The sequence below is a fragment of the Papio anubis genome, chromosome 3 (genome assembly GCF_008728515.1).
Source record: "Papio anubis isolate 15944 chromosome 3, Panubis1.0, whole genome shotgun sequence".
Classification (NCBI taxonomy): Eukaryota; Metazoa; Chordata; class Mammalia; order Primates; family Cercopithecidae; genus Papio; species Papio anubis.
Window position 1 is genome coordinate 160,266,089 of NC_044978.1, and position 26,462 is coordinate 160,292,550.

The following is a 26,462-nucleotide window of genomic DNA, read 5'->3' on the forward strand; positions in this document are numbered from 1 at the left end:
TCATACAGCCAGTTTGGGCTTTCTTCTGCACATGTCTTGGATGGTGACAGGTTCCTATATAGAGGAGTACTGGGGAAGCCTGTGTGTGTGTGTATGTGTCCCTGCATGTGTACACATGTGTGTATAAAAGCAGCCACACTCTGAGAATGGTTAACGGGCAACCAGGCTGTCTGTGCTCAGGGCCCTAAGACTGGCCCAGGAAAGGGCCGGGGGGGTGGGGGGTGAAGGTGGAGCGGGCTTCGCTTGCACTCACTGCCTTTTCCACAACAGGAGTGCAAATGCTTGCCCAGCTGGAGTGAGTGTGGTGAACTCAAGTCGCCTTTAGGAATGGCTGAAAAAGCCCACACCTGGAAATCACTCCCTCCCTGCTCCTCCACGGCAGGTTGCATTTGGGAGACGCTTCAGTCATTAGAGAAATGAGCCGGGAGTGAGCAATTCACCAGCTCTCCAGCACTTGGTGGAAAGCAGCAGGCAAGGATGGATGTGGTTGACAGCCTTCTTGTGAATGGAAGCAACATCACTCCTCCCTGCGAACTCGGGCTCGAAAATGAGACGCTTTTCTGCTTGGATCAGCCTCGTCCCTCCAAAGGTAAGTGTCGGAAGCTGTTATTTTAATCCAGGAAACTACTGAGTTGCGGGAGAAATCAGCAAAGGCAAGGCTGATAAAAAAAAAAAAAACATAACCAAGTCATTGTGAGACAAGGCTGGATAAAGTCATATGTTCAGAAGTTTGCAGAAGAGATTAACAAGCAGAATAGAGTCAAATATTCTTATTGTCCCCCATGGGAGAGTTGGGCATTCATGAATAGGACTTGGGGGAACAAAAGCAGGGGAGGAAAAGCTGAGTGAAGCAAGAGGGAGTACAAGTGTCAAAGCCTGAACTTACAAGCACAGCAGAAAAGGTGTTGTCACCATGCAGCCGTTTTCTTTTCTTGGGGGGAAACCAGCATGAAGTGGTTACAGTGAAATCATGCTTAGCAGCCAGGAAAGAAAGTGATCACTGTTCACTTGAGGAGCTTTGTTCTTAAGAAAAAGTGGTTCCCTGAGTGATCTTTTAACAAACCAACCTTCTACAAACAAAATAATTCAGTCTCTGCTTTCCTCAGTTTGTTTCTGCAAAATGTTGTCAGGACAGGAATGGTGGGTCCAGTGATGTACACCCCGGTGAGGGGGGAAATCGGCAGGAAATCACCCTTGGCTTCGGTTTTAGCATTCTGCTCTCATCACCTCCATCCCTCCGTCTTGCTCCTGTTACTGTCTGCAGAGTGGCAGCCAGCGGTGCAGATTCTCTTGTACTCCTTGATATTCCTGCTCAGCGTGCTGGGAAACACGCTGGTCATCACCGTGCTGATTCGGAACAAGCGGATGCGGACGGTCACCAACATCTTCCTCCTCTCCCTGGCTGTCAGCGATCTCATGCTCTGCCTCTTCTGCATGCCGTTCAACCTCATCCCCAATCTGCTCAAGGATTTCATCTTCGGGAGCGCCGTCTGCAAGACCACCACCTACTTCATGGGTAAGTTGCTGCTGGTGACTCTTTCTGGAGCTTGCCCCAGACCCCACTCAGCCCCAGACCTTCCCAAACCTCTGACAATCACAGCAGAAGAGCTCTGCTGAGGGCTGAATCACAGAACATTAGGCTGTGCACGGCTGTGTGCAAGGACATTGCTGCTGACTTGACGGTCATCCTTATACGTTCCCTGTAAGTCGGTCCCCATTATCCACGTTGGAGGTCAGTTTCTAAGAGTGAAATACATTGATAGGAAAACACAGCAGTTAATTTTGCTTGATTCTATTTGAAGGGAAGAGGGACTTGCTTCCTTCTGTGTGAAGTCAAAAGTGACTTTAAGCTGCTCTATCCCTTTCTGGAAGCTGTTGACTGTGTCCTGAGCTATACCCAACTTGAGTCCTGGCTTCTAGGGAGGGTAAGGATTATGGAGGAGGGTTCTTTGCCATTGTTCCTCTTGTTTTCTTAGGGAACAGGGGCTATTTGAAAACCAGTTCTATCACAGTTCCAGATTCTCTTGTCAGGATTCACTTCTCAGCCTGTTCTCCCCAAAGCTGGGACCATCTCTGGCAGAGAGAGAGAGGTCTCTGCCCCTAGATGAGGAGTTGAATTTGCTCCTGGGGGCTGTGGAGTCACTAAGCTGACCCTGATTGGCTGAGATATGTAGCTGTTTGCCTATGCCAAACAAAAATGATGATAATGAAAATCAAAAGAGCTAATTTTTTTGTGCTTTGATGCACCCCATGTGGTACTACGTGCTTTAACTTTCATGATCTTCCCTTACCTCCCAACCACTCTATGAAGTAAATGCAATGATTCTTCCTTGTCTCATTAAGGAGGAAACAGAGGCACAGAGAGGTTCATAATGTGCCTAAAGCCACACAGATGGTAAGCAACGGAGCTGAGATTTGAGTCCAGATTAGTAGCCACACAGTGGTGAGCATGCTACCTCAGTTTGCCAACTGCTGTGGTTCTCCTGGAGTTGAACAAAAACACATTTCTTGGTCCCCTCTGGGTGCCAGATTGCCTAGTCCCTTGCCCTTTCTGAGAATTAGTTGGGAGAGGGGCAGAGGTGGGAAATAAGCAGGGAGTTATTTTTGTTCTGACCCAAGCCTTGAAGAATACGCAGCAGTGAGCTGGGCTAGGGTAGTCTTCAGTGACCGGAAGGCTTTAAAAGTCTTTGTTTTTCCCAGTTGAGGAAGTGGGATTCCGCACTGACAAAATGATGATGAATTTCTGACCCTCGTGCCACCAAAAACCAAGAATGTGTCAATCCGTGTCCAAGTCCTCTGAAAAAAAAAAAAAAAAAAAAAAAAGGACGAAACTTACAAAGGACAAAGATCATTGTTAAATAATGAAGCAATAATAATAACTAGTGCTGTAGACATCCGAGGCCCATCCATATATATCTTATGGTAATACTATTTGGGAACCTTAACCGGAGAATGTGAACCGAGGTTTAAAACGAGTGTTTTCATGGTGGCAAAACATTCTGAGTGCCACAAAGTTGTTCAGTTTGAAATGTTTAATTTTATGTTATGTAAATTTCAACAGCATAAAAACAATTTTATTGGCCAAAAGAAAAGCAACATCATTCTGAAAGTATTTGCAATACCATAATAATTTTGTTGGATTTTTAATTCCAATAATTTAGGTTCTTCTCTTAATTTTGCAGTCTCCTCAATACTAATAATTAACATTGATTAGCTCCTAATTTGTAGCAACAAGAAAAAGAATGCTTGCCTGCCAGTGAGTTTATAGTTACTGAGGATCCATTACACAGAACTGACTCTTAGAGAGTTTTTGGGCTATACTCTCGACTCTAAATGTTATCAACTCTTTAGGGTAAAATCCAGTAAAACACAGCAAATCCTATCCCCAGAACATGAGTTTTTAGTTAATGGTTTGGGGGTCATAGACTTCTTTAAGACTCTAAGGAAAGCTAGAGCCAGGCTCCCTAGAAAAATGACATTTTTGGATATAGTTTCAGAGAATTAGTTTATATCCATAAGAATAATGAGAAACTAAGGACCCCAGTTTCAGGACCTCTGCTCCCAAATTTATATTAATAGGAGGTTTAAGAAATCTTGGTAAGAGATATTCAGAAGAATTGACAGAATTTATAGCGGAAGGACTCTACAGGGAATTTTAAGGGAATAATAGGACATTTTAATAAGTATGCATATACAAATACAAAAATAATAGAAATTCAGCTTTTTGGACAAGAAGCACATGATTTTATTTATTTTTTATTTTAATTTTTATTTTTTCCATAGGCCATCTAAGACCAAGAAGTACATGATTTATTTTATTTTATTTTTGAGACAGAGTGCCTCTCTGTCACCCAGTCTGGGATGCAGTGGTGCGATCTTAGCTCACTGCAACCTTGGCCTCCCAGGTTCCAGCGATTCTTCTGCCTCAGCCTTCCAAGTACCTGGGATTACAGACACATGCAGCCATGCCTGGCTAATTTTTGTATTTTTAGTAGAGATGGCATTTCACCATGTTGGCCAGGCTGGTCTCGAACTCTTGACCTCAAGTGATCTGCCTGCCTCGGACTCCCAAAGTGCTGGTATTACCGGCATGAGCCACCACACCCAGAAAAGAAATACATTATTTTAAATGAGGTGTGTTTGATACCTTTCTCACTGTAATGGTGATGCTTGCTCCTTCTACAAAATACAGAAAAACAAAAACAGCGAGACAGGAGACTTTATAGTCCCCCACCCAGAGAAACCTTTAGTTACCGTATGGGGCATTTTCCCTTGTCTTTTTACTACTTATTTTTTACAACAAGCTGCATTTTGAAATATAGATTGTTTCACTATTAAGAACAGTATGTACTCAAAATTTTTAGAAAAAGCCTTCATGCCTCCAGCTCAGGTCACAGTGACCTTTCAGGGTCAGAGAACGCTTGAGAATCTCGGGTTTTTAAAGTCAACTGAACTATGCAGACCATACTCAAAATTAGAGCTTTTCTTCAGATTTTAGAGAAACCTTTTCTGTGGGTGCAAGAACAAATTTCATCCCCTTGGTTATTAATTAATGAGCGCCTTGAGCCTAAGCAGGTGTTAGGTGATAATCAAAGCTCAATAAACTTATTAAAAATTGGCAATGAGATGTATTTACAAATCCATTTCTTTAGCTGCCTTAAACCCTTTCTGGAACAAAGCTGAGAATAAATCGTCTTTTAAAAATATACATACACAATATTTCTTTACCTTCTAAGCGTTTTCCTTTGATATCAAACCTGTGCGGATCAGATATATTCAAGCTAATGTGCAAATAAACTTTGGATTTCAGAGTCAACATAACCGGCTTCTTTGTTCCTTTCCCAGGCACCTCTGTGAGTGTATCTACCTTTAATCTGGTAGCCATATCTCTAGAGAGATACGGTGCGATTTGCAAACCTTTACAGTCCCGGGTCTGGCAAACAAAATCCCATGCTTTGAAGGTGATTGCTGCTACCTGGTGCCTTTCCTTTACCATCATGACTCCGTACCCCATTTATAGCAACTTGGTGCCTTTTACCAAAAATAACAACCAGACCGCGAATATGTGCCGCTTTCTACTGCCCAATGATGTCATGCAGCAGTCCTGGTAAGGTTGCATTGTTTATTTTTAAAAATACAACTTGACGTAATTTTGCAATATTATGAAAAACTGAGATGCCTTGTCCAGAGTGGTTGGGGGATCAGTTTCCTGGAGACTTTTTGAGGAAGTCATTCCAGCCTTGTTCTAGGATAATCACGATAGCAAACACTTAGCTGGGGAGCCCTGTTATAAATGCCATGAGTATATTCATTCAGTCAATCCTGTGAAAACACTCTAAGATAGGTATTACTGTTACTGTGCCCGTTTTGCAGTTGAGGAAACTGAGACTTGGAAAGGTTAAGTTTCCCAATTCACAAACCTAAGGAAGAGGCAGAGCCTCTGTGTTCAACCATCATGTAGTATGCTTTTAAATGCTGTAGTGGAGGGTTAGGCTAGATTAATTGTAGAGCTATGATTTTTTTTTTTTTTTTTTTTTTTTTGAGATGGAGTTATGCTCTTGTTGCCCAGGCTGGAGTGCAATGGTGTGATCTTGGCTTACCACAACCTCTGCCTCCCGGGTTCAAGCAATTCTCCTGCCTCAGCCTCCTGAGTAGCTGGGATTATAGGCATGCACCACTATGCCCGGCTAATTTTTTTTTTTTATTTTTAGTAGAGACAGGGTTTCTCCATATTGGTCAGGCTGGTCTCGAACTCCTGACCTCGGGTTATCCACCCGCCTTGACCTCCCAAAGTACTGGGATTACAGGCGTGAGCCACCGTGCCTAGCCTTCTTTTATTTAATAAAATTTTTACTTTAAAATACAGATTCGGTCTCACTATATTGCCTAGGCTGGTCTTGAATTCTTAGGCTCAAGTGATCCTCCCGCTTTGGCCTCCCAAATGCTGGAATTACAGGCATGAGCTACTGCACCTGGCAATGATTTTCTAAAGAATTAAGACAGAGCAGGGAATGAGTCCCAAATCCCACATGGTTTTTCTTAGAGTTGCAGCAGTTCCGGTACTTACCCAGAGCATTTTACCAGAAATAAAAAGGCAAGATTGTAATACTGGTTCCTTTGCTTACTAACTGGGGACCTTGGGCAAGTTCACATAAGCTCTCTGAACGTCAGGTTCCTTATCTCTATTAGGAGTTTAAAATGTGGATATTTTAAAAATCTCCCTCATTGGGTGGCTGTAAGATACAAAAGAGAATGTGTGCATAAAAATATCATGATAAAAAAAGGCTACACAAATTGCAGGGTATTATATTTACCAATTCCAAGGATGTTTTAGAAGCAGGGAACTAGACATTGAGTAACAGCCCCAAACTGAGATCATCTCTGCTTTTTTTTTTTTGCTTTCCTCCTTTCATTTCAACCAAGTAGCACACACACAAAGGAATTACGTTGCAAATGAGAGGAATATTTCCAAGGCTTGAAAAGGAATCTTATCAAAACATGTCAAATTGAAATGAGAAATGGCCCAGCCACCATAAGCCTCTGACAATTTTATGGCCTAATCGTGTAACCTCACACATGCCAGACTGCAGAAGTGATTTAGGGGCCAGACTCATAAAGAAGGAGGCTGTGATTCCTCAGGAATCAAAGATGTTTAGAGAAAGCATAGCTCTACCCAGCCAGGCACTAGAATGACGATGCCACTGTGCCAGCCTCACGGGGTCATGGAGAATGGACGCCCATGTAAATGTCTGAGCTGCTTACAGGTCAGAAACAGCCAGAATGGCATGTTTTGTAAGACTCAGGAGGTTTTCCATTGTCCCTGCCTAAGCACTTGATTACTCTGTTGTTTGACAAATGGTATATTGTGATGCTTAAAAAGCATAGCTTCTAGGTTCTCGAATCATATTTTGGGGGTTCAAATTCCACCTCTGCTACCAGCTGTGTGACTTTGGACAAATTATTTAAGCTCTTTAAGTCTCAGTTTCCTCCTCTCTACTATAGGTATTAAGACAGTAGCACCTACCTCAATGGTTATTATGAGAGTTAAATGTAATGATGTATGTAAAATGCTTAGCCTATATGTAGCACATAGAAATCCTCGATGTAAGTCATTTTTAAAGGTTTTTAAAACAGCTTTATTGAAATGCTATTCACATACTCTCATTTTTTAAAGCTTACATTCTTTTTAATACATAGACTCCTTTCAAGCACAGAATTACACCAAAATTTTCCAATTAAACTAGTCCTTCATCAGAGACTTCATCTAAAAAAAGAAAAGAAGTAAACAACGTATAATGACTGAATCGCCAGACATGAAGTTGCCAAGGATATTAAATACTAGTAATTAATGCGTTTGCTCAGGCCAGTAAAAATAAACATAAACCCTATTCATTCCTTCCCATTTGAGTTTGAAGGCCTAAAGTTGCTGGTTATTGGATTTCTTCTGATTTCATTAGGCACACATTCCTGTTACTCATCCTCTTTCTTATTCCTGGAATTGTGATGATGGTGGCATATGGATTAATCTCTTTGGAACTCTACCAGGGAATAAAATTTGAGGCTAGCCAGAAGAAATCTGCTAAAGGTAACTATCTTGTAGCTGTGTGTTTATGCCAAATGAGCACAAAAGCTTGTTTCCTATCATTTAAATAGAAATACCTGAGTTTATGTAAAGTTTGTTGGAAAATTTTTTAAGTATTCTTATGAGACTCTGTGTCAAGAAGCACAGTCATGAGGCCCAGTGTCTCCATTTTCTCATCTGTAGAATGGGGAAATCTTTCCTTTCAAAAGCGTTCTGAGGGGAATAAAGTAACACACACATAACCCAATAACAAGCCGAGGCCTCTTCTGTGCCGGAAGTTCTGTAGTGCTGTATTCAAACAGAGCCCCTTCCACAACCAAAGCTACTTGTAATTCCAGCCTGTTTTGTGTCTCTCCAAAGGCACTGGAAGGGATTTGATTCCTAACCCACAGCCGGGTTTTTGTTGTCTCCTTCTCCTCATCCTCTCTCCTCCTTTTTATTCTCACCCTGCAGTGGCCACAAAGCCTCACTCCTTCTCCATTCATTACAATCCACTGTCCATGAAAATTGACCTCGACACCCGTGTTGACATAGCTTTTCCCTTCTCACTCCATGCCCTAACTCAGCTCTCTACTGCATAGATAACTGAGTCTCTCTAGCTTCTTTGGTTTTCATGGGTTTTTTTCTTCTTATCCAAATTCCTCATAATAAAAGCAATCTGGAATCTTACCCAGCAAGCCCGAACCTTCCCTCTGGGGAGCTAAGGAAGGGAAGGAGAAGAGTGTGAATATTCATTCTTTAATCATTTTTTCTTGTAAGCTACATGCATAAGATATTGTTTTTATCATATATTTTGCTCATTTTAAGCAGCTTTTCATTGAAGGGAAGAACTAGTATAGATCAATGCTTACCCATGTCAGTGTAAGGCCAGGTCGTCTGCCATTTTTCAGTTCCTTTTTGGTTTGGCCTTCTTCATGGAGGGGAGTGGGGGCTCCATGCCTTCTACTGGGCATGACCCATCCCCAACAATGAGTGGTCTCTTGCCCACCCAGAAAGGAAACCCAGCACCACCAGCAGCGGCAAATATGAGGACAGTGATGGGTGTTACCTGCAGAAGTCCAGGCCCCCGAGGAAGCTGGAGCTCCGGCAGCTGTCCACTGGCAGCAGCAGCAGGGCCCACCGCATCCGGAGCAGCAGCTCCGCGGCCAACCTGATGGCCAAGAAGCGGGTGATCCGCATGCTCATCGTCATCGTGGTCCTCTTCTTCCTGTGCTGGATGCCCATCTTCAGCGCCAACGCCTGGCGGGCCTACGACACCGCCTCTGCGGAGCGCCGCCTCTCAGGGACCCCCATTTCCTTCATCCTCCTCCTGTCCTACACCTCCTCCTGCGTCAACCCCATCATCTACTGCTTCATGAACAAACGCTTCCGCCTCGGCTTCATGGCCACCTTCCCCTGCTGTCCCAATCCTGGTCCCCCCGGGGCGAGGGGAGAAGTGGGGGAGGAGGAGGAAGGCAGGACCATAGGAGCCTCTCTGTCCAGGTTCTCATACAGCCATATGAGTGCCTCGGCGCCACCCCAGTGAGCTGTCCCCTGACCTTCCGCTGCAGAAGGAAGGAGGGGAGGAGGCAGAGGAGGAAGAACAGAAGAAGAGATCAGGAAGAGAAGGAAGCAGGGGTGATGGAGAAGGAAGGTTCCATCTCCAGTGGGAACTCTTCAAGGTCTGCTTTTCATCCTTCATCTGGATTCCAGAGCACTGCTTCAGTGGGGCCATGACTTGGTTTCTAGGCAGTTCAAAGCAGGAAATGTTAAGTAACACTCACCATCAGAAAAATCTCAGCAGGCCAGGGACAGGAGTCCAACAGGGCTCCTACTGCAAATGGAGTTGCTAAACACATGTTCAAAATGGAGATGTGGGGCTTACTGAGCTTTCAAACCTCCTAGAACATCCAAGGTGGGCTCTCACTCCTCCTGTGACACATTTCCATGCTCTGCTTTTTCTGTTCATGCAGAATTGTGGCGGTTGCTCTGCCTGTAGGGAGCCCGTCACCCTCTCATATATCCACTGTAGCCTTCCACCACATTGTGACCACAAAGCGAACACGAAGCAAACCCTCTCTGGCCATTTTGTCCTGGGTATGACAGCAACCTGATTTCTTCATCTTGAAGCTGGCCAAGAACATTCAGAGTCATAAGCTAGTTTTCATCAGAATAGCATAAGCAATGTCTGAAAGATGGAATTTTGAACTTATTTCTTTTCTTTTCTTTTCTTTTCTTTTATTTTTTTGAGGCTGGGTCTGGCTCTGCCACCCAGGCTGAAATGCAGTTGTGCCATCTCAGCTTATTGCAAACTCTGCCTCCTGGGCTCAGATGATCCTCCCACCTCAGCCTCCATAGTAGCTGGGACTACTGGGATTATAGGCATGAGCCAACACGCCCAGCCTTGAATTTAGCATTTTTAAAAAGAAAAGAGTATAAGGCAAATAGCTAGATGGAATTCTATCTTACTTTAAGGAATGTTAAGTGGCAGAAGGTGCATGGGAATATTTTTTCTATTTTAATGATATATATTACTTAATTTCTCCTTTATGTGGTGATATTAAACCTTACGACTTCTTTGCCTCCACTCAATTTCTCATATTCATCTACACTTCCTTTTTCCCAGAAAAGATCTCCAGGAACAAAGGAGCACTGTAAGTTACATGTACCTGGCCAAAGGTAGAAACACATATAATCAGGCCCAGAATTAAATCTGGCATACTTGGACTCAGTTAACAAATAGCTTTTGAATGTCAGAACTGTCTATGCCTTTAAATGCAATCTATATGCTTGCTAATAATTGGCTAATTTTATGTATATGTGTAAACCAAGCATAAATTACGTCCTTTACATATAAATATACTCTTTGGTGTTCTTTAAAAAAAAAGAATAGTTATTGGATATAGGAATTCAGCTAGTATTATAATTTTACATTCCTTCATGACCAAGTTTCATGTGAACTTCATTTCTTAGCAGAATTAGTGTTGAAGTATCTCTCCTCTGACTTAGAAATCTTAAATAAGATACAAGCTGTACATTCAGATACCAGGAAGTGCATTTCTAGAATAGTATGTATCAGTTCAGTCTACCAACACTTCTTACTTTTTTTTTAGAGCAACATTGTCCTGTCCACTTACACAAATTAACATGAACGTATTTGACAGAAGCAAGTTTGCCTGCTACTGTGGGAAGCAAACAGGAAACAAACAAATAAACAACGACAACAAAAAAAAACCATTGTTCATAGTTTCATGCGTCTAGGCATCTGAGAAGTGAGCTTTGCTTTTTCTTGTTTCCATGGAGTTATGGCCATCCATTGATCCAGGCCCGATGCTCTGTGTGGCACACAAGGATTTCAATTCTCAAAAGAATTCAATCTGGAAAGGGGAAAAGGAAAGAGAGTGACAAGAAGTGATGATGAATAGTGTAACAGATATATAATGGGACAAGATGTGAGTGTCACATTTTTGGAGAAGGGAATTGTCACGTGCTAACGGAAGAAATTATTGAGTGCGTGACTAGTACAGGGGACCTCTCAAGCCAGACTTCCTCAGACTGAAATCTAATTTTACTATCTGTCACTAGCCACCTCAGTCAAAGATTTCAAGGTAAAAAAATCAACTGACTCAAACACGCACTGCTAAAATGGTGACAATAAAGGGTGTAAGAAATGAAAATCTCTCCAATATTTGAGTAAGTCCTACATTATCTACAATTTTCCTGCCAGAAGAAAAAATCCTTCTTTCTGGCAGTGTTAGCATATAAATGAAGATAAATTAGGCCCCCCATTATTCGGAAGCTCTGGAAGTTCCAAAGGCCTGTTAACCTAAAAATAGCTGCTAAATTCTAACTTCAGATTAGCAATGAATAGCTTTTAGAATGACCACGTCTCATGCACTAAAATACATCCTGTATTTTATCTGGCAACCCTACTTAAAAATATTTTTAAAGCACATAAAGTTTAAAAATATTTTAAAGCACATAAAAATAAAAACAATTTCCCAGATATAGAGTAGTAAAATGCCCCTGTTCACTAAATTTATTGGAAAGTCTTTCACATATGGAAGCTTGTTTTAAAAAGAATTTTTAAAGATATTAACTTTTAGAATCTTTGTCCTTTAAGAAGGTCTGATTTTACTCTTTTTTAAAAAATTGACATAATTCTATTCTAGTACTTTGTTAACTTCCTTTATATCATGCTAAAGTAGAATGCTAATTTGAGTTTGAAATACAGTGGCTAATAGAGCTAAGAAAACACATTCATCATCATTCTCTGGTATTTTCTAGTGTCTTCTGGTAGCTCCCACTCATCCCCAGAGTAGCCAGGTAGAACTTGAACCCTGGAATGGAGACTTGTATCTTTGCTCTTCAGTTAAGCTGCGTGTCTCAGTGGCTTCTTGTACCCCAGTTCCTGTGGGAATCTTGTATCATAAGCATGTAGTAGTGAAAAAGCATGTATGTATTTCTGTGGCTTGTTTACATACGTCTGTGTATGTTTAACCGGTGTTCCCACGGTTCAAATCAAATGTAACCTTAATGAGGCTGACAACAGCTGTTGAACCTCCACTGTATTTCCTTCCAGTGTTTTGCCCAGTACTCTGCACTTTGTGTGTTCAATAAACACTGTTACTGACTTCCACTGTGCACCTGTGCTTCCGGCGCCCTCTCTGTCCACAGTCATGATTCCCAACAAGGAAAGGCACATTCTTGGGGAGGTGGAGGAGCATGGCAGCAGAATTTCTAGAAGAATTTTTCCAACTCTGGTGTATCCCCATCCAAGATTCTAGGTGTAAGCATTTGCTGCCTCCCCTTTTCTTTCCTCCTTGATGTGTGTGTGGGGAGAGGGCGAATGTAATCAAAGTGATGCCATTGGGCTTGAGGAGGTCCCCAAATGCCAGTGGGACCTGGACCCCAGCTTGTGTCCAGGCTGTTGACACCATCACAAGAAGGAATTCAAGGACAAGTCAGAAAATAGTGAGCGTATAGAGATTTATTGCAAAGGGAAAAGTACACACTCAAGAAAAGGGGGTGTGGGTGTGCTCAAGACAGAGACACACAATGGAGTTTGGGGTTGCTACCTCTACACTATGGGTTTCTTTTCTTTTTCTTTTTTTTTTTTTGAGACATAGTTTCATTCTTGTAGCCCAGGCTGGAGTGCAGTGGTACTATCTCAGCTCACTGCAACCTTTGCCTCCTGGGTTCAAGCAATTCTCCTGCCTCAGCCTCCCAAGTAGCTGGAACTACAGGTGCACGCCACCACACCCAGCTAATTTTGGTATTCTTAGTTGAGACAGGGTTTCACCATGTTGGCCCGGCTGGTCTTGAACTCCTGACCTCAGGTGATCCGCCCTCCTGAGCCTCCCAAAGTGCTGAGATTACAGGTGTGAGCCACTGTGCCCGGCCAACTCTATGGATTTCTTTAACCAAGGGGTGGAATATTCATGAAGATTCCTGGAAAAAAGGTGGAGGTCTCTCAAAGCTGTGATGCCACCCATTTTTACACCAAATATGGGTGGTCTCAGAGCTGTCATGGCACTGGTGGGTGTGTGTTTAGTATGTTAATGAGTGAATAATGAGGTCCTAGGTGAAATCTAGTCAGATCCAGCACCATGTTGGATGCAGTCAGTCTTAGCCAGCTTGGTCCACACCCTGGTTTTCAGGGTCTTATCATCCCATAGCCTCTGTGGCTATTTCAACAGTTTCGTTTTGCTAGTCATGTGAAACTGCTGCCTGCAATTTTCTGTTCTCCTGAGACCACCCTGTATTATTCCTGTCTCAAAAGATGTCATAATGGGAGGGTGTTGCACCTGTGCATGCTGTGAAGCCACCGATGGAAGAGGGCTGGGAGCCTGTGGTCTCTAGTATCCCTCAGCTTAGAGCCTCCTGCCCTCATTCCCTTTAAGGAGAACAGTCAAAAACCATCAACATGTGTCTAATCCATACTAAAGTATCCAGTTCACTCATTAGCAGTGATAAATGTTGTCAAAGCCACATGGTTTGCTTGGCCCTTCCCTCCCATCCATCTGCTCTCCCGCAGGGCCTCTCTGGGGACCGCTGGGAGATTTTCTGGGCCACCTGAACCCATGCTACATCTGCCGACTCCCGGTGGCTGGCTCTGCTCCAAGCATGGCACTCCCCTCCCTCTGCCTCCTTGAATTGGATGTTTCTGACTTCCCTGGCTTCCTGGCCCCCCTCAAGTATAACACAGAGCCTCCTGGTTTCCTAAACCTGATGCCACAGCCCAGGGCCAGCCTCACAACTCCAAGACGCACCTCAGGTCTTGGAAACCCAGCCCGGGTAGAATTTCAGATCCTCCTTCTTGCCTAGGAAGAGAAGTCAGACAAGTATACATTATTCAGCACTTAGCATTGTTCACAGAACATAGCACAATACACATTTCAGGGAATGAGTAGATGAGTGAATCAACGAATACACTTGAATGGCATTGTTCCTTGATGCCGGTTCTTTCCTGGTGTCTTCGGCAAGGGCATGCCTTCCCAACCAAGAGGCCTTTCGTGCGGAGGGTGCAGCAGTGCATGATAAAGGAGGCAGTTGATTGGGCAATTGCGTTTCCAATCGTCCTCGCTGTATGTTATGTCTGGTAAATTTTGCTTTTGAATTCACTGACCATAAAAGCCACTTCTATGAGAAAAGAGGATATACTCTGGACTGGAAATTCTAAAGTCTGTATCCCAGTCTCAGCATCTATCACTAACTTACAGTGTGGCTCCAAGCAAGTCAGGCGCCTCCCTGGGTATCAATTTCCTCTTGTACATAATGAGGGACGAGGGGTTGTGGATCTGATCCTGTGTGACTCAGTGGGTCAGAATGTGCTACCCTTGATTGGGTGCAGTGGCTCATGCCTGTAATCTCAGCACTTCAGGAGGCCGAGGTAGGAAGCTCACCTGAGGCCAAGAATTCGAGAACAGCCTGGGCAACATAACAAGACCCCGTCTCTATGAAAAAATACAAAAATTAGCCAGGCCTGTGGCATGCACCTGTAGTCCCAGCTACTTGAGAAACCGAGGTGGGAAGATTGCTTGAGCCTAGGAGGTTGATGCAGCAGTGAGCGAAGTTCATGCCACTGCACTCCAGCCTGGATGACAGAGCGAGACCTCACCTAAAAAAAAAAAAAAAAAAGTGTGCTACTCTTTTACTATTCCACACCCTCCCTTAATTACATTCGCTTCCCATTGACTTTGCAATCAGGGGAGCTCCTTGACACCCAAGCACAGAACCAAGGCTTCCAGGACAAGAGATCAAGAGGAGGGGCCTCAGGAGGAGGTTCCAGGCACCCGGTCCCTTCTAGGTCACAGCTTCCCAGTGCCACCAGTGAGAGGCTCATCTCTGGAACACCAGCCTCATCCAATTAAGATGTAGGCATAAAAATCCACTCCAGGCCGGGCGCGGTGGCTCACACCTGTAATCCCAGCACTTTGGGAGGCCAAAGCATGCAGATCATCTGAGGTTGAGAGTTCGAGACCAGCCTGACCAACATGGAGAAACCCTGTCTCTACTAAAAATACAAAGTTAGTCCGGCATGGTGGCGCATGCCTGTAATCCCAGCTACTCAGGAAGGCTGAGGCAGGAGAATGGCCTGAACCCGGGAGGCAGAGGTTGTGGTGAGCTGAGATCGCGCCATTTCACTCCAGCCTGGGCAACAAGAGCGAAACTCAAAAAAAAAAAAAAAAATCCACTCCAAAACCAAATGTGGCCTAGGATTGACAGGGGTACCAACATCTATTAAAGCCTGCCCTATATAGGCACTGTGAAAGTCACAAGTGACAGCAGGTGACAATGAACAGTGGCAGGAGGGAGGAATGAATGTCTGTTACATGTGGTCTCTTATTTAATTCTCCAAACAACATGTGTGAGGCATCATTTTTCACATTTCACAGGTGAAGGGATTGAGGCGCTGAGGGGCGGTAATACGTCCAAGGTCAGACAGCTAGTGAATGACAGAGGCAGGGGTGAGCCCCGTCCTCATTCCACCAGGCTGCTGTGGGATTAGCTGGCATCCACCAGCTAAGGAACCAAGAGCTGCCTATTTAGCTTCCTGTAAGGCTTTCTAGTTCTGAGGCCATGTGCTGTCATGGCCCTAAGGAAGAGAAATCCCCAGACTTGTTCTCTTTTCTTCCCTCCCCATGTGGACATCTGGGCCTCTCTCTGAGCTCCCTGAATGTGGAGGATTTGAAAGCTGAATTTTGCGCTTGTGTCCTGGATGCTTCCATCTCGATGCTTATTTTTGATTTTTTTTTTTTTTTTTTTTTGAGACAGGGTATCACTCTATCACCCAGGCTGGAGTGCAATGGCGTGATCTTGGCTCACTGTAACTTTGAACTCCTGGGTTCAAGCAATCCTTCCCATCTCAGCCTCCTCAGTAGCACTACACGTGTGTGCCACCGTGCCCCTCTAATTTTTAAATTGTTTGTAGAGACGGGGTCTCATGATGCTGCTGAGGCCCATCTTGAACTCCTGGTCCCAAGTGATCCTCCTGCCTTGGCCTCCCAAAGCACTGGGATCACAGGCATGAACCACCACACCCAGGCCCCTGTGTTTATCTTTAGAAGGAAGATAATATACTTTGCCATCTCGTAGAAGCCAAGTGATAGTAACAGTAAATGAACTTTCAGCAAATTATCAGCATTATTAAGGTAGATCTGTGTTCTCAGAATCATCAGAAAGGAGACAAATACAGTCCAACTGACAAATACAGTCCAACTGACAAATACAGTCCAACTGACAAATACAGTCCAAGCTGAGGCTTATTGCATCAGCCTGCAATAAAAAGCTTTCTGGCTTTCCCCTTCACCTGTTACCTTTTGAGCAAGTCCGCCCTTCCCTAGTGAAACGTGCAAGTTACTGTTACCCACAGGGCATTGCTGGGGTGTTCAACGTCCCCCACAACTTCAAACTTACCATATCTAAAATGGAGCTAATTGTCATATCCCATATCACTTCTCATCCTAATTCACTCTAACTGTTAATGGTACTCCAGCCTCCCAGGTTCGTAGACTCAACATCTAGCTCATCTTTTGAAAAATGGTATCAGGAAGGGGTGAAGAACTTCATCTTTGGAGTCAGAAAGACTGGAATTCATTTCCTAGGCCCGGCTATGTATGGAATAGCGGGCAAATGACTCAGCCCCCAAGTCTTAGATTCTTCATCCGTAGTACTCACCTTACAGGATTTTTAAATTTTTATTTTATTGTGTTTCCAACTTTTATTTTAGATTCAGGAGGTACACATGCAGGTTTGTTACTGGGTATATTGCATGTTGCTGAGGTTTAGGGTATGAATGATCCCATCACCCAGGTACTGAGCATAGTACCTAATGGTCAGTTTTTCCACCTTAATCCCCTTCTCTCCCTCCCCCTTCCAGTAGTCCCCAGTGACTCGTGTTGCCATCTTGATGTCCACAAGTACACAATGTTTAGCTCCCACTTATAAGTGAAAACATGCATTACTTGGTGTTCTGTTCCTGCATTAATTTGTTTAGGATAATGGCCTCTAGCTGCATCTATGTTGCTATAAAGAATATTATTTCATCCTTTTTAATGGATGCATAATATTCCATGATGTATCTGTGCCACATTTTCTTCATCCGATCTACCATTGATGGGCACCTAGGTTGATTCCATGTCTTTGCTATTTTGAATACTGCTACAATGAACATGTGAGTACCTGTCTTTTTCGTAGAACAATTTATTTTCTTTTGGATTTATACCCAGTAAGGGGATTACTGGGTTGAATGGCAGTTCTGTTTTAAGTTCTTTGAGAAATCTTCAAACTGCTTTCCACAGCAGTTGAACTGTTTACATTCTCACCGACAGTGTATAAACATTCCTTATAGGGTTTTTGTGAGAATTAAGTGATATTAAATAATATTAAAAGATTTGAATGATATTAAATTTAAAAGGGATACTGAAGGGGTTCTAGACTCAGGTTGCGACTATAGACAGAGAATGACAAGTTGTCCAACACTCCAAAGAGTGGGACGACATGTGAGTCCATGCTTTGCTAAGAGATCATGAAATTTGTCCTTCAACATGTACCCCTTCACCTTTCTCCTGCCCCTACAAATATAAAGGGGAGAAAGAGAGAGAATTTCTTTGATAAGGTGGTCAACTGAATGGCCAGGGAATTCTGCGCCATTTTCCTTTTCCCTCACCATGAAACCACACCTTTCAAACCTTGCATCTAGAAACATTTGCGGAGGGTGCTGTTTCTGTCACAGGGAAAACTGATCCTTCCTCTCATGGGACCTCAATTTGGGAACATAGTTCCAAGGGAACTTGTGTCTACTGGATTCAGGGTTTGTCTCTGGTGTTTGGTGTTGCGGAGTGTTAAGAAACAGCCTGACTGGAGCCAGGTTTCCAAAGATAGAGAGTGTCTTAGTTAGTTAGGGTTTCTATAACAAAAATATAGACTGAGGAGCTCAAACATTAGAAATTTATTCCTCACAGTTCTGAAGACTGGGACATCCAAGATCAAGCTGCCAGTCAAATCAGTCCCCGGTGAGGCCCCTCTTCCTGGCTTGCAAAAGAATGGCTTCTTGCTGTGTCTTCACATGGTGGAGAGAGGAATCATCTCTCTAGTGTCTCTTCTTATAAGGGCACTGGTCCCATTCATGGGGACCCCACCCTCATGCTTCAATTACCTTTGAAAGGCCTCCAGATACCATGACATTGTGGATTAGGGTTTCAACATACGAATTTGGGAGCAGACACAGGCATTCAGTTCACAGAAGAGAGGCAAAGAGGGATGGCTCCATGGACCCAGGAGACATCACAGGAAGTAGCCAGACCTGGTCACCCTGGGGCAGAAGGAAGTCACATGGGCTATTCCACCAGAGCAGGAGCTGACCAGAGAATGTGTCTTTGCACCAGAACATGATGCAGTATTGGAGGTCCTCACACAATGTGTGTGCATGGGAGAGTGGTCTCTGGAAAATCACAAAGTTGCCCCAAAAGAGAAGGGCTCAGCATTTGCCAAAGGTCCTTTGACCACTGAAGAATTACAGATGACACCACTTTTGCCCCTTTACCACTGACCTCTCCTTCCATCCTCAAGAGGAAGAAATAGAACATGGAAGAGAGAAAGAGAGAGAGAGGGGAAAAAAAGACCACCAGCTTCTTCTCACTGCAGATGTCTTGCCTGGGACCTGTCTGATTTAGAGGAAAAGAGAGAGACTTCAAACTGAATGTGAGATGAAATTTTGGATTTGCATCATACTAAATACCTGAAGATGAAGTTGTCCTAATGAAGAGATGAAATAAGCAGGAAAGATGTGGGGAAAGCTATCGGTTGGGCAGAGATATCATGGCCGGGGCAGCATATCTAACAGACAGGGAGTGAAGACAGAGGTAGAAGAAAAACAAAGCTGTTTCTTGATTGTTCCACACTTTTCAGTAAACTAATTACATGTGAAGAGTGTCTGACAAACAGCAGGTGCTTAATGAGTGATAGCCATTGTAAGTGATGTCTAAGACACTAATTTCAGTTATTAACCTGGTCCAGTTGGTCTTTTTTATTTTTATTGAGAGCACTCTAAATCAGAATTAACTTTGTTACTGATAACCCAAAATGTCACAGTTGCTGACCGATTGTCCTTTCCCCCTCCCAGTTCTCTGTCTCCTCCACTTGACCCCACTCTCTGGTAAGAGACTGGCCTTACCAATATAAGGTTTGGATCATTTTTCTCCCTGCCCAGTGGCTCCCCAGTGCTTAGTGGTTCGATTTCCTTAGCCTGGTATCCAGGTCCCCAGCAAGCAAGAGTCAATCTCCCTTCCCTATCAGTCAATTTCCTCTTCTTTTCAGAACAGAATGATTTGCTGTTCCCAAGCACTTCTTTGCGTGCATGCCTCCCTCAATTTGGGGCAGTCTCCTTTCTTTAGCACTTCCTGATAAAATCTTATCATTCTTCATAGCTCTGCTCACCTGTTAACTTCCCCCATAAAACCTCCAAAATTCTCTATCAGAAAAGATTTCTCTTTTTTCTGAGCTCTCATAATGCTGTCTTTGTATATTTCTCGTCATCTAACAACAGCTCAGTCCCCCCACCCTACTCTTTATTGCTTGCTCATGAACTCCCTAATGGTACAGTACAGGTATTGACAGTTGCTATGCTTTGAATGTGTTCCCCAAAAAGCATGTGTTGAAAATTTAATCTTCAATGCTACAGTGTTGGTAGGTGGGGCCTAATGCGAGTGCTTGAGTAATGGGAGCACTGCCCTCACAAATGGATTAGTGCCATTATTTCAGGAGTGGGTTCCTTATAAAAGGACAAATTTGGCCCCCTCTTGCTTGCTCTCTCTCTCACCCTCTCTTTGTCCTTCTGCCAAGTTATGACTCAGCAAGAAGGCCCTTACCAGATGCAGGCCCCTCGGTATTAGACTTCCCAGTCTCCAAAATTGTGAGCCAATACATTTTTGTTTATTATAAATTACCTAGTCTCAGGTATGCTGTTATAGCAGTACAAAATAGACTGAGACAATGGCATTATGTTCAGAGAAAAAGAGCCCATGTCCAGGAGATAAATCATGATAAATCTGTGCCAGACATGATAATCTTATTCCCTTTTGCTAGTTATCGGTTTAGGGGTAGGTTTGTGTCCCAGTCTGGCCAGGGATGTTTAACAACTTGCCCTCCAATTGAAAAAGAAAAAAAAATTCTAATCTATAGCCAGTTTGCTGATTTCTAGTGCATAAATATGATCACAGACAGTTTCAAGTCACCAGCATGGCCTCATTGAACAGGGAGCTGGGAGAGACGTGCTGTAACACATCACTTTATAGTATTTCCACCTCGCAGATGTAAGAAACATAAATAACAAGAGCATAGATAATAGCTACCTGTAGTAAAATAATTAAAAAGTGATGCTGATACACTTTGGATATTTGTCCTGGCCCAAATCTCATATTGAAATGTTAATCCTCAATGCTGGAAGTGGGGCCTGCAGGGGAGGTGATTGGATCATGGGTGAGGATTTCTCATAAATGGTTTAGCACCATCCCTTTGGTACTATCCTCATGACAGTGAGTGAATTCTCACAAGATCTGTTCGTTTAACAATGTGAGGCACCTACTTCTGCTCTCTCTCTCTTGCTCCTGTTTTGCCCGTACAGCCTGCAGAACTGTGAACCAATTAAAACTCTTTTCATTATAAATTACCCAGTCTCATATATTCCTTTATAGAAATGCAAGAATGGCCTAATATGGATGCATTTTGAGTATCAACTACCATGTTTTCTGGAAATTTAACAACTGGCCCTTGCAAGTCAATACAAGCCAACCCTAACACACCGTTGGCTCTAGCCAATGAAATGTAAGAAACTCTGCTTGAGGTTTCTGGGTTTATTCATCAGTGTTTGTTGCCTTGTGCTTGAATAAAAAGCAACCCCCAAATCTAGCACAGAACGTCATACATGAAGGTGTCATGATGACCTCACGCACACCCATGCACAGAGAGACAATCATGTGGACAGGCAGCAAGAAGGTGGCCAACTGCAAGCCAAGGAGAGGGCCCTTACCAGAAACCAACCTTGCTGACACCTTGATCTTGAACTTCCAGCCTCCAGAACTGTGAGATAATACATTTCTGTTGTTTAAGCCACCCACGAATGTGCCTCCACTCCCTAAAGGGTGTAGGATTCAAAAGTCCGCTCATTCCAAAGGCTCAGAACCAGCCCAACTTGGTCAGAGAAGATGGAACCTTAATAATGCCCCTTCCATGGCACTAGCAGAAACCACTGAAAACTTGAGCCAAGTCCTCACATCTGTTCTTTGACTTCTTCTTCATCAACTGCTTCTGTCTTTCTCTCCTGTTCTCTAATTTCAATGACTTTTCTCAAGCACACAGGCAGCAGCTGCAACAAGAACACAGTCAGTTGAGGCAAATAAAAAAGGTGGGCAAGACAGAACACAAATGGCCAAGGGGCTTTTAGTCCAGCTGAAAAATTCTCCAGGGGTGGAGCAAACAGATCCCAAGACCTAATTCTGCAGGTGTTTTCTTGGCATCTTCCAGGTGTAAGGTTGCCAGATAAAATACAAAACGCCATTTCAACTTGAATTTCAGATAAATGGTGAATAATGTCTTAGTATAAGCATGTCTTGGGCAATGTTGTATTTTTATTTGCATACTCGGGCAACCCTAACCAGGGGCTGTCAATGGGGTAGGGGTAGGCAGCAGAGAAGAAAGATGGAGATATGAGAAATTACATATGAATGAGGGCTGCACTACAGCTGCGCAGGCAGAGGACGTGACCAGGGTGGTCACATAACAGGCACTGCGCCCATCTGGAAGGAAAGAAAGGAGTGCCTCTGGGCAATGGGTCTCTGTCAGCTTCCCAGACTTCTGGCCCTCATTTGGAGTCAAGTCCAAGAATCCTAGCTGTGGCATTTTCTTATGGCTGCTGTAGCAAATGACCACAAACTTAGTGGCTTAAAACAGATTCGTGATCTTATAGTTCAGAAGTCTGAAATGGGTCCCAGGGGGCTAACCTCAGGATGCCAGCAGGACTGCATTTCTTCTAGGAAGTCTAGGGGAGAATCCATTTCTTACCTTTCTCAGTTTCCTGAGGCTTCCTGCAGGATCCTTGACTTGTGATCTCTTCTTTCATCTTCAAGGCCAGCATCAGCACAGCATCTTCAAATCTCTCTCTCTCCCTCCTGCTCCCTTCCCATTCCTCTCCCTCCTCCCCCCTTCTCCTCCACATGTTCTTCTCCTTTCTTTCTCTTTTTCTTTCTTTCTTTCTTTCTTTCTTTCTCTTTCTTTCTTTCTTTTCTTCCTTTCTTTCTTTCTTCCTTTCTTTCTTCTTTCTTTTTCTTTTTGTCTTTTTTTCTTTCTCTTTTTTTTCTTTTTTTCTCTCTTTTTCTTCTTTCTTTTCTCTTTCTTTCTCTTTCTCCTCCTCCTTCTTCTTCTTCCTCTTCTTCTTTTCCTTCTTCTTCTCTCTCTCCATCCCTTCCCTCCTCCTCCTCTTCTTCCTCCATCTTCTTCTTTTCCTCCTCCTCCTTTCTTCTTCTCCTTCCTGTTCTTCTTCTCCTTCTCCTCCCTCTTCTTCTCCTCCTCCTCCTCCTCCTCCTCCTTCTCCTCCTCCTCCTCCCCTCCCTCCCTCCCTCCCTCCCTTCCTTCCTTCCTTCCTTCCTTCCTTCCTTCCTTCCTTCCTTCCTTCCTTCCTTCTTCTTTTCTCTCTCTCTCCGTGCTTCCACCTACCTGTCTCCCCTTCTCTGACTCTGACTCTCCTGCCTCCCTTCTATAAGGACCCTTGTGATTGGTGACATTGGCCTGCCTGGAGAATGGTTACAGTAGTGGGTTCCGGGGATTAGGGTGTGGTGATCTTTGGCAGGGGGGTGCATTATTCTATCTTCCAGCATTGTTTCTCTCCCGTGACATTTTCCTCCTGTCAAAGCTACTATTAGGAAAAAATAGTTTGACCAGGGTCTGCCGCTCCTAGATATATACAAGCACAGTGCCAGCAAATCCAGGTTCTGAGTTTGGTGAGTATTGTTAACCTCATTTTATAGTTGAGACTTTAAGAGATCAAGAAGCCTGCCCAAAGTCACATCCCTGGTGAGGGCAGAGCAGGAATGTATACCTTTGGAACACATGTATTCATTGTCCCCAGTCCCAGAAGAGGGATAAGTGAGCAAGGCTCAGGACTGGGACTCACCAAAGGGTATACCCTTGCAGGGACCTGAGTACCCTCTAAGGAACTGAGTAGGTACCTGGGTCTAGAATGTTCTGGCAAATTCTTTGAAGTGCAAGAAGCACTGCCAGCCAGGAAACAATTTACTGTGGAGTGGGCACATGGGAAGCCTGAGTGAATGGGGCCGCCAGGCTCCAGCGGTGATGCAGCCTCCAACTGTGCCTATAGGCAGAAAGTGCCGTCCTCAGCCCCACACCCACGGACACACGGCTTGGCATTTGCCATTCTTAACTCCCAGATGCCACACCACCCTGCCGATGAAAATGAAGGTCTTTTTAATTAGAAAAACAGCACTACTTCCCCAGACCAAAGCAATATTGCAAGGACTCCCTAGTAAAAGTTACAAAAGAAGACCAGCATTCTCAAATGTGCACGGAGAGCATGGGAAGGGTTTCATTGAAATTCAGGTTGCTGGGCCTGATATCTAGGGCCTGGTGTGGGGCTGAGGAACATGCATGATTAGCAAGCTTCCGGCTGACATGGATGGCAGGCGGTTCATGGGTGCACTTTCAGAATTCCTGTTCTGGAACTTCCTGCTTCTCAGCAGTTTTTTGTTTGCTTGTTTTTTGTTTGTTTGTTTGTTTGTTTTTGAGACGGAGTCTCGCTCTGTTGCCCAGGCTGGAGTGCAGTGGCGCGATCTCAGCTCACTGCAGGCTCTGCCTCCTAGGTTCAAGCAATTCTCCTGCCTCAGCCTCCCAAGTAGCTGGGATTACAGGTGCCCACCCCCACGCCTGGCTAATTTTTTCATTTTTAATAGAGACAGGGTTTCACCATGTTGGCCAGGCTAGTCTCAAACTCCTGGCTTCAGGTCATCCACCTGCCTCGGCCTCCCAAAGTGCTTGGATTACAGGCATGAGCCACCACGCCCCTCCTCTTCAGCAGTTTAGACTCCCTGTTTCCCAAGAGGAGGGTTTACGGGGCTGTGGATCTCACTACCGCCCCCCACTGCCTGTGAGCCACTGGAGGGGCCCCCGAGTCACAGACTGAGACTGACCCAGGACTGCAGTGGTCCAAGGGCAGGGAAGGAGTATCAGCCTTCCTATTCCATAAACATTATGGGACAGATGAGGAATGCTGGCATTGCCGGGGAGACTGGTGTCATGGATTTGGGGGGACACAAGGTGTAGGAGATCATCCACATTCTCAGCACCAGCCTCTGACTCTCCCTCTCAGACTGGACTCAAGAGATCCATCGCCAAACCACCAAGACCTGCGTAGTAATGGCGGGGTGGCTGGGGAGAGCCCACCACAAGCTGAGGCCCTATCCTCGCTAATTTAGAGAGTGTTGCTGTGGTGAAAAGGGGACAGGTAGCCTTACAGGGAGGACTCCAGAGCCAGACTACCAGGTTTACTCCCAGATTCTTACTTTTGCTGGCTGTGAGCCCTTGGACAAGTTAATAACCTCTCTGTGTCTCCATTTGATTGTCTATGAAGTGGGGGGAGGAGAGCAGTGTGTATGTCAAAGGGAATTGCAGAGAATGAATGAGGTCATCTTTTCAAAAAGGACTTATCATATCAAAAGTGCTCAAAAATGTTAGCTAACAGGCCAGGCACAGTGGTTCATGAGTCTCTACTAAAAATACAAAAATTAGCCAGGTGTGGTGGTGCACACCTGTAATCCCAGCTACTCGGGAGGCTGAGGCAAGAGAATCACTTGAACCCAGGAGGCAGAGGTTGCAGTGAACCGAGATCGCTCCACTGCACTCCAGCCTGGGCAACAGCATGAGATTTTGTCTCAAAAAATAAAAATAAACAAATAAATAAAAGAAGTTAGCTAACTAAAATTACTAATCAATGAGACAAGACATGATTGGAATTATCAATTTCGCTTCTGGCAAGCCCATAAAGAGGAACATGGTACAGAGGAGATGCTCAATAAATATTTTTTGAATTTTGCAGAGAGTGTTGGTAGAGTTTTGCAGTAGGATTTGCACCTGTGCCCCGCTGGTCTGCGTGTTTGTAAACCTTCCTTGCATGTTCTTCCTGTCTCCCTGCTTAGGTCCAAAGCTGGAAGAGCAAGTTCAGTGCCCTTTGATCTTCTCCATGGTCCTCAGCCCAGGGTTTGCCCAAGGTGAGTCTCAATGTCACAGACCAACTCCCCAGACATCACTGGAACAAAAGCCAGATAGAGGCAGATCCCATAAGACAGTTACTTCATTTCCCCTAAACCTTCCTCTCCTATTTTGAAAGTGGGCTCCCAGGGTTTCCCTCCCTATAAAAGTGGAAACTCAGTGTTGCTAACTCCTCACTCAGAGACTCCTTCACTATCCAAAATACTCTACTTGTAAACACATGGGGCCCTCCCCTCCTTTCTCACCCAGTCCTCAAAGGGCACCAGGCTGGATCTGCTGTTGGAGAAGAAGGGAGGTGACAGGAAGCCTGTTCCTGCTTCTCACAGGAATTGGGAAGGGCAGGTATCCACGCCGCCCAAGTCTCTCCCACTGAGTGAATTTGCACAACATGAGCTGGGTCCTGCTGATTCACTGGGGGCAAGGACTGCTGTTGCCCACTGTAATCGGCAGTCAACACCACCTGGGGAAGCAGAAAGCTGCTGCCATGCCTCACAGCCCTTTAGGGTTCCCATTCCTCCTGTTTACCTAAGTGGGTGCCTGTGAACCCAGCTGCCTGCAAATTGCAAGATCAAAGCCAAAGGTGAGAGGCACCGCACATGTGCGCTGCAGGGCAAACAGGAAAATGTGTTTAGGTTTTGCTGTTGTCAGTTTTGATATGTCAATTTCTGATTTTTAGCTTGGCAGTAACAAAATACTCTTATTAACTATGAGTATAACCTTTCTATTCAATTTCCTGCAGAGAAAGGAAAATCTCATTAAGGTGAGTCTGAAACTCTAGCTCCCAGGTCCCTGAACCCTTGTTTGTTTAAGGGGACTTTTGAAAAATTCCAGTATACTGAGCAATAGCTAGGTTTTCTATGGGGGTAGGGGGTGGCCCTCAGTATTCAAACCAAGAATATAAAGGTCCAGAGAGGGAAAGGGAATCTGAACCTTTTTAGGCCAAGAAAGTACAGTAAGCGGGGCCTGATGTCCTAGAGTTCAAAGTGAGTGGTGGAAACAGAGGAGCATTTAGGAGAGAGGAGTTATTTGCAGAATAAAATTATAGTGCACTGACAGGGTGGCGGGGCAACATGACGTAAATACCCTCTACCTTAATTAAGGTTCAATGTCCTAATTCTGTGAG

At 44.3% G+C, this 26,462-nt stretch overlaps 1 protein-coding gene across 1 annotated transcript; it reads left to right on the forward strand.

The window, feature by feature from the left end:
* The first annotated feature begins 254 nt into the window (after nucleotides 1-254).
* On the forward strand, nucleotides 255-9,799 carry CCKAR (cholecystokinin A receptor). Its single transcript, XM_003898559.5, has 5 exons — nucleotides 255-589; nucleotides 1,265-1,516; nucleotides 4,846-5,107; nucleotides 7,458-7,585; nucleotides 8,575-9,799. Exons 1-5 carry the CDS (start codon nucleotides 478-480, stop codon nucleotides 9,105-9,107), a joined length of 1,287 nt encoding a protein of 428 aa, XP_003898608.1. The 5' UTR covers nucleotides 255-477; the 3' UTR covers nucleotides 9,108-9,799.
* Nucleotides 9,800-26,462: the final 16,663 nt, after the last annotated feature.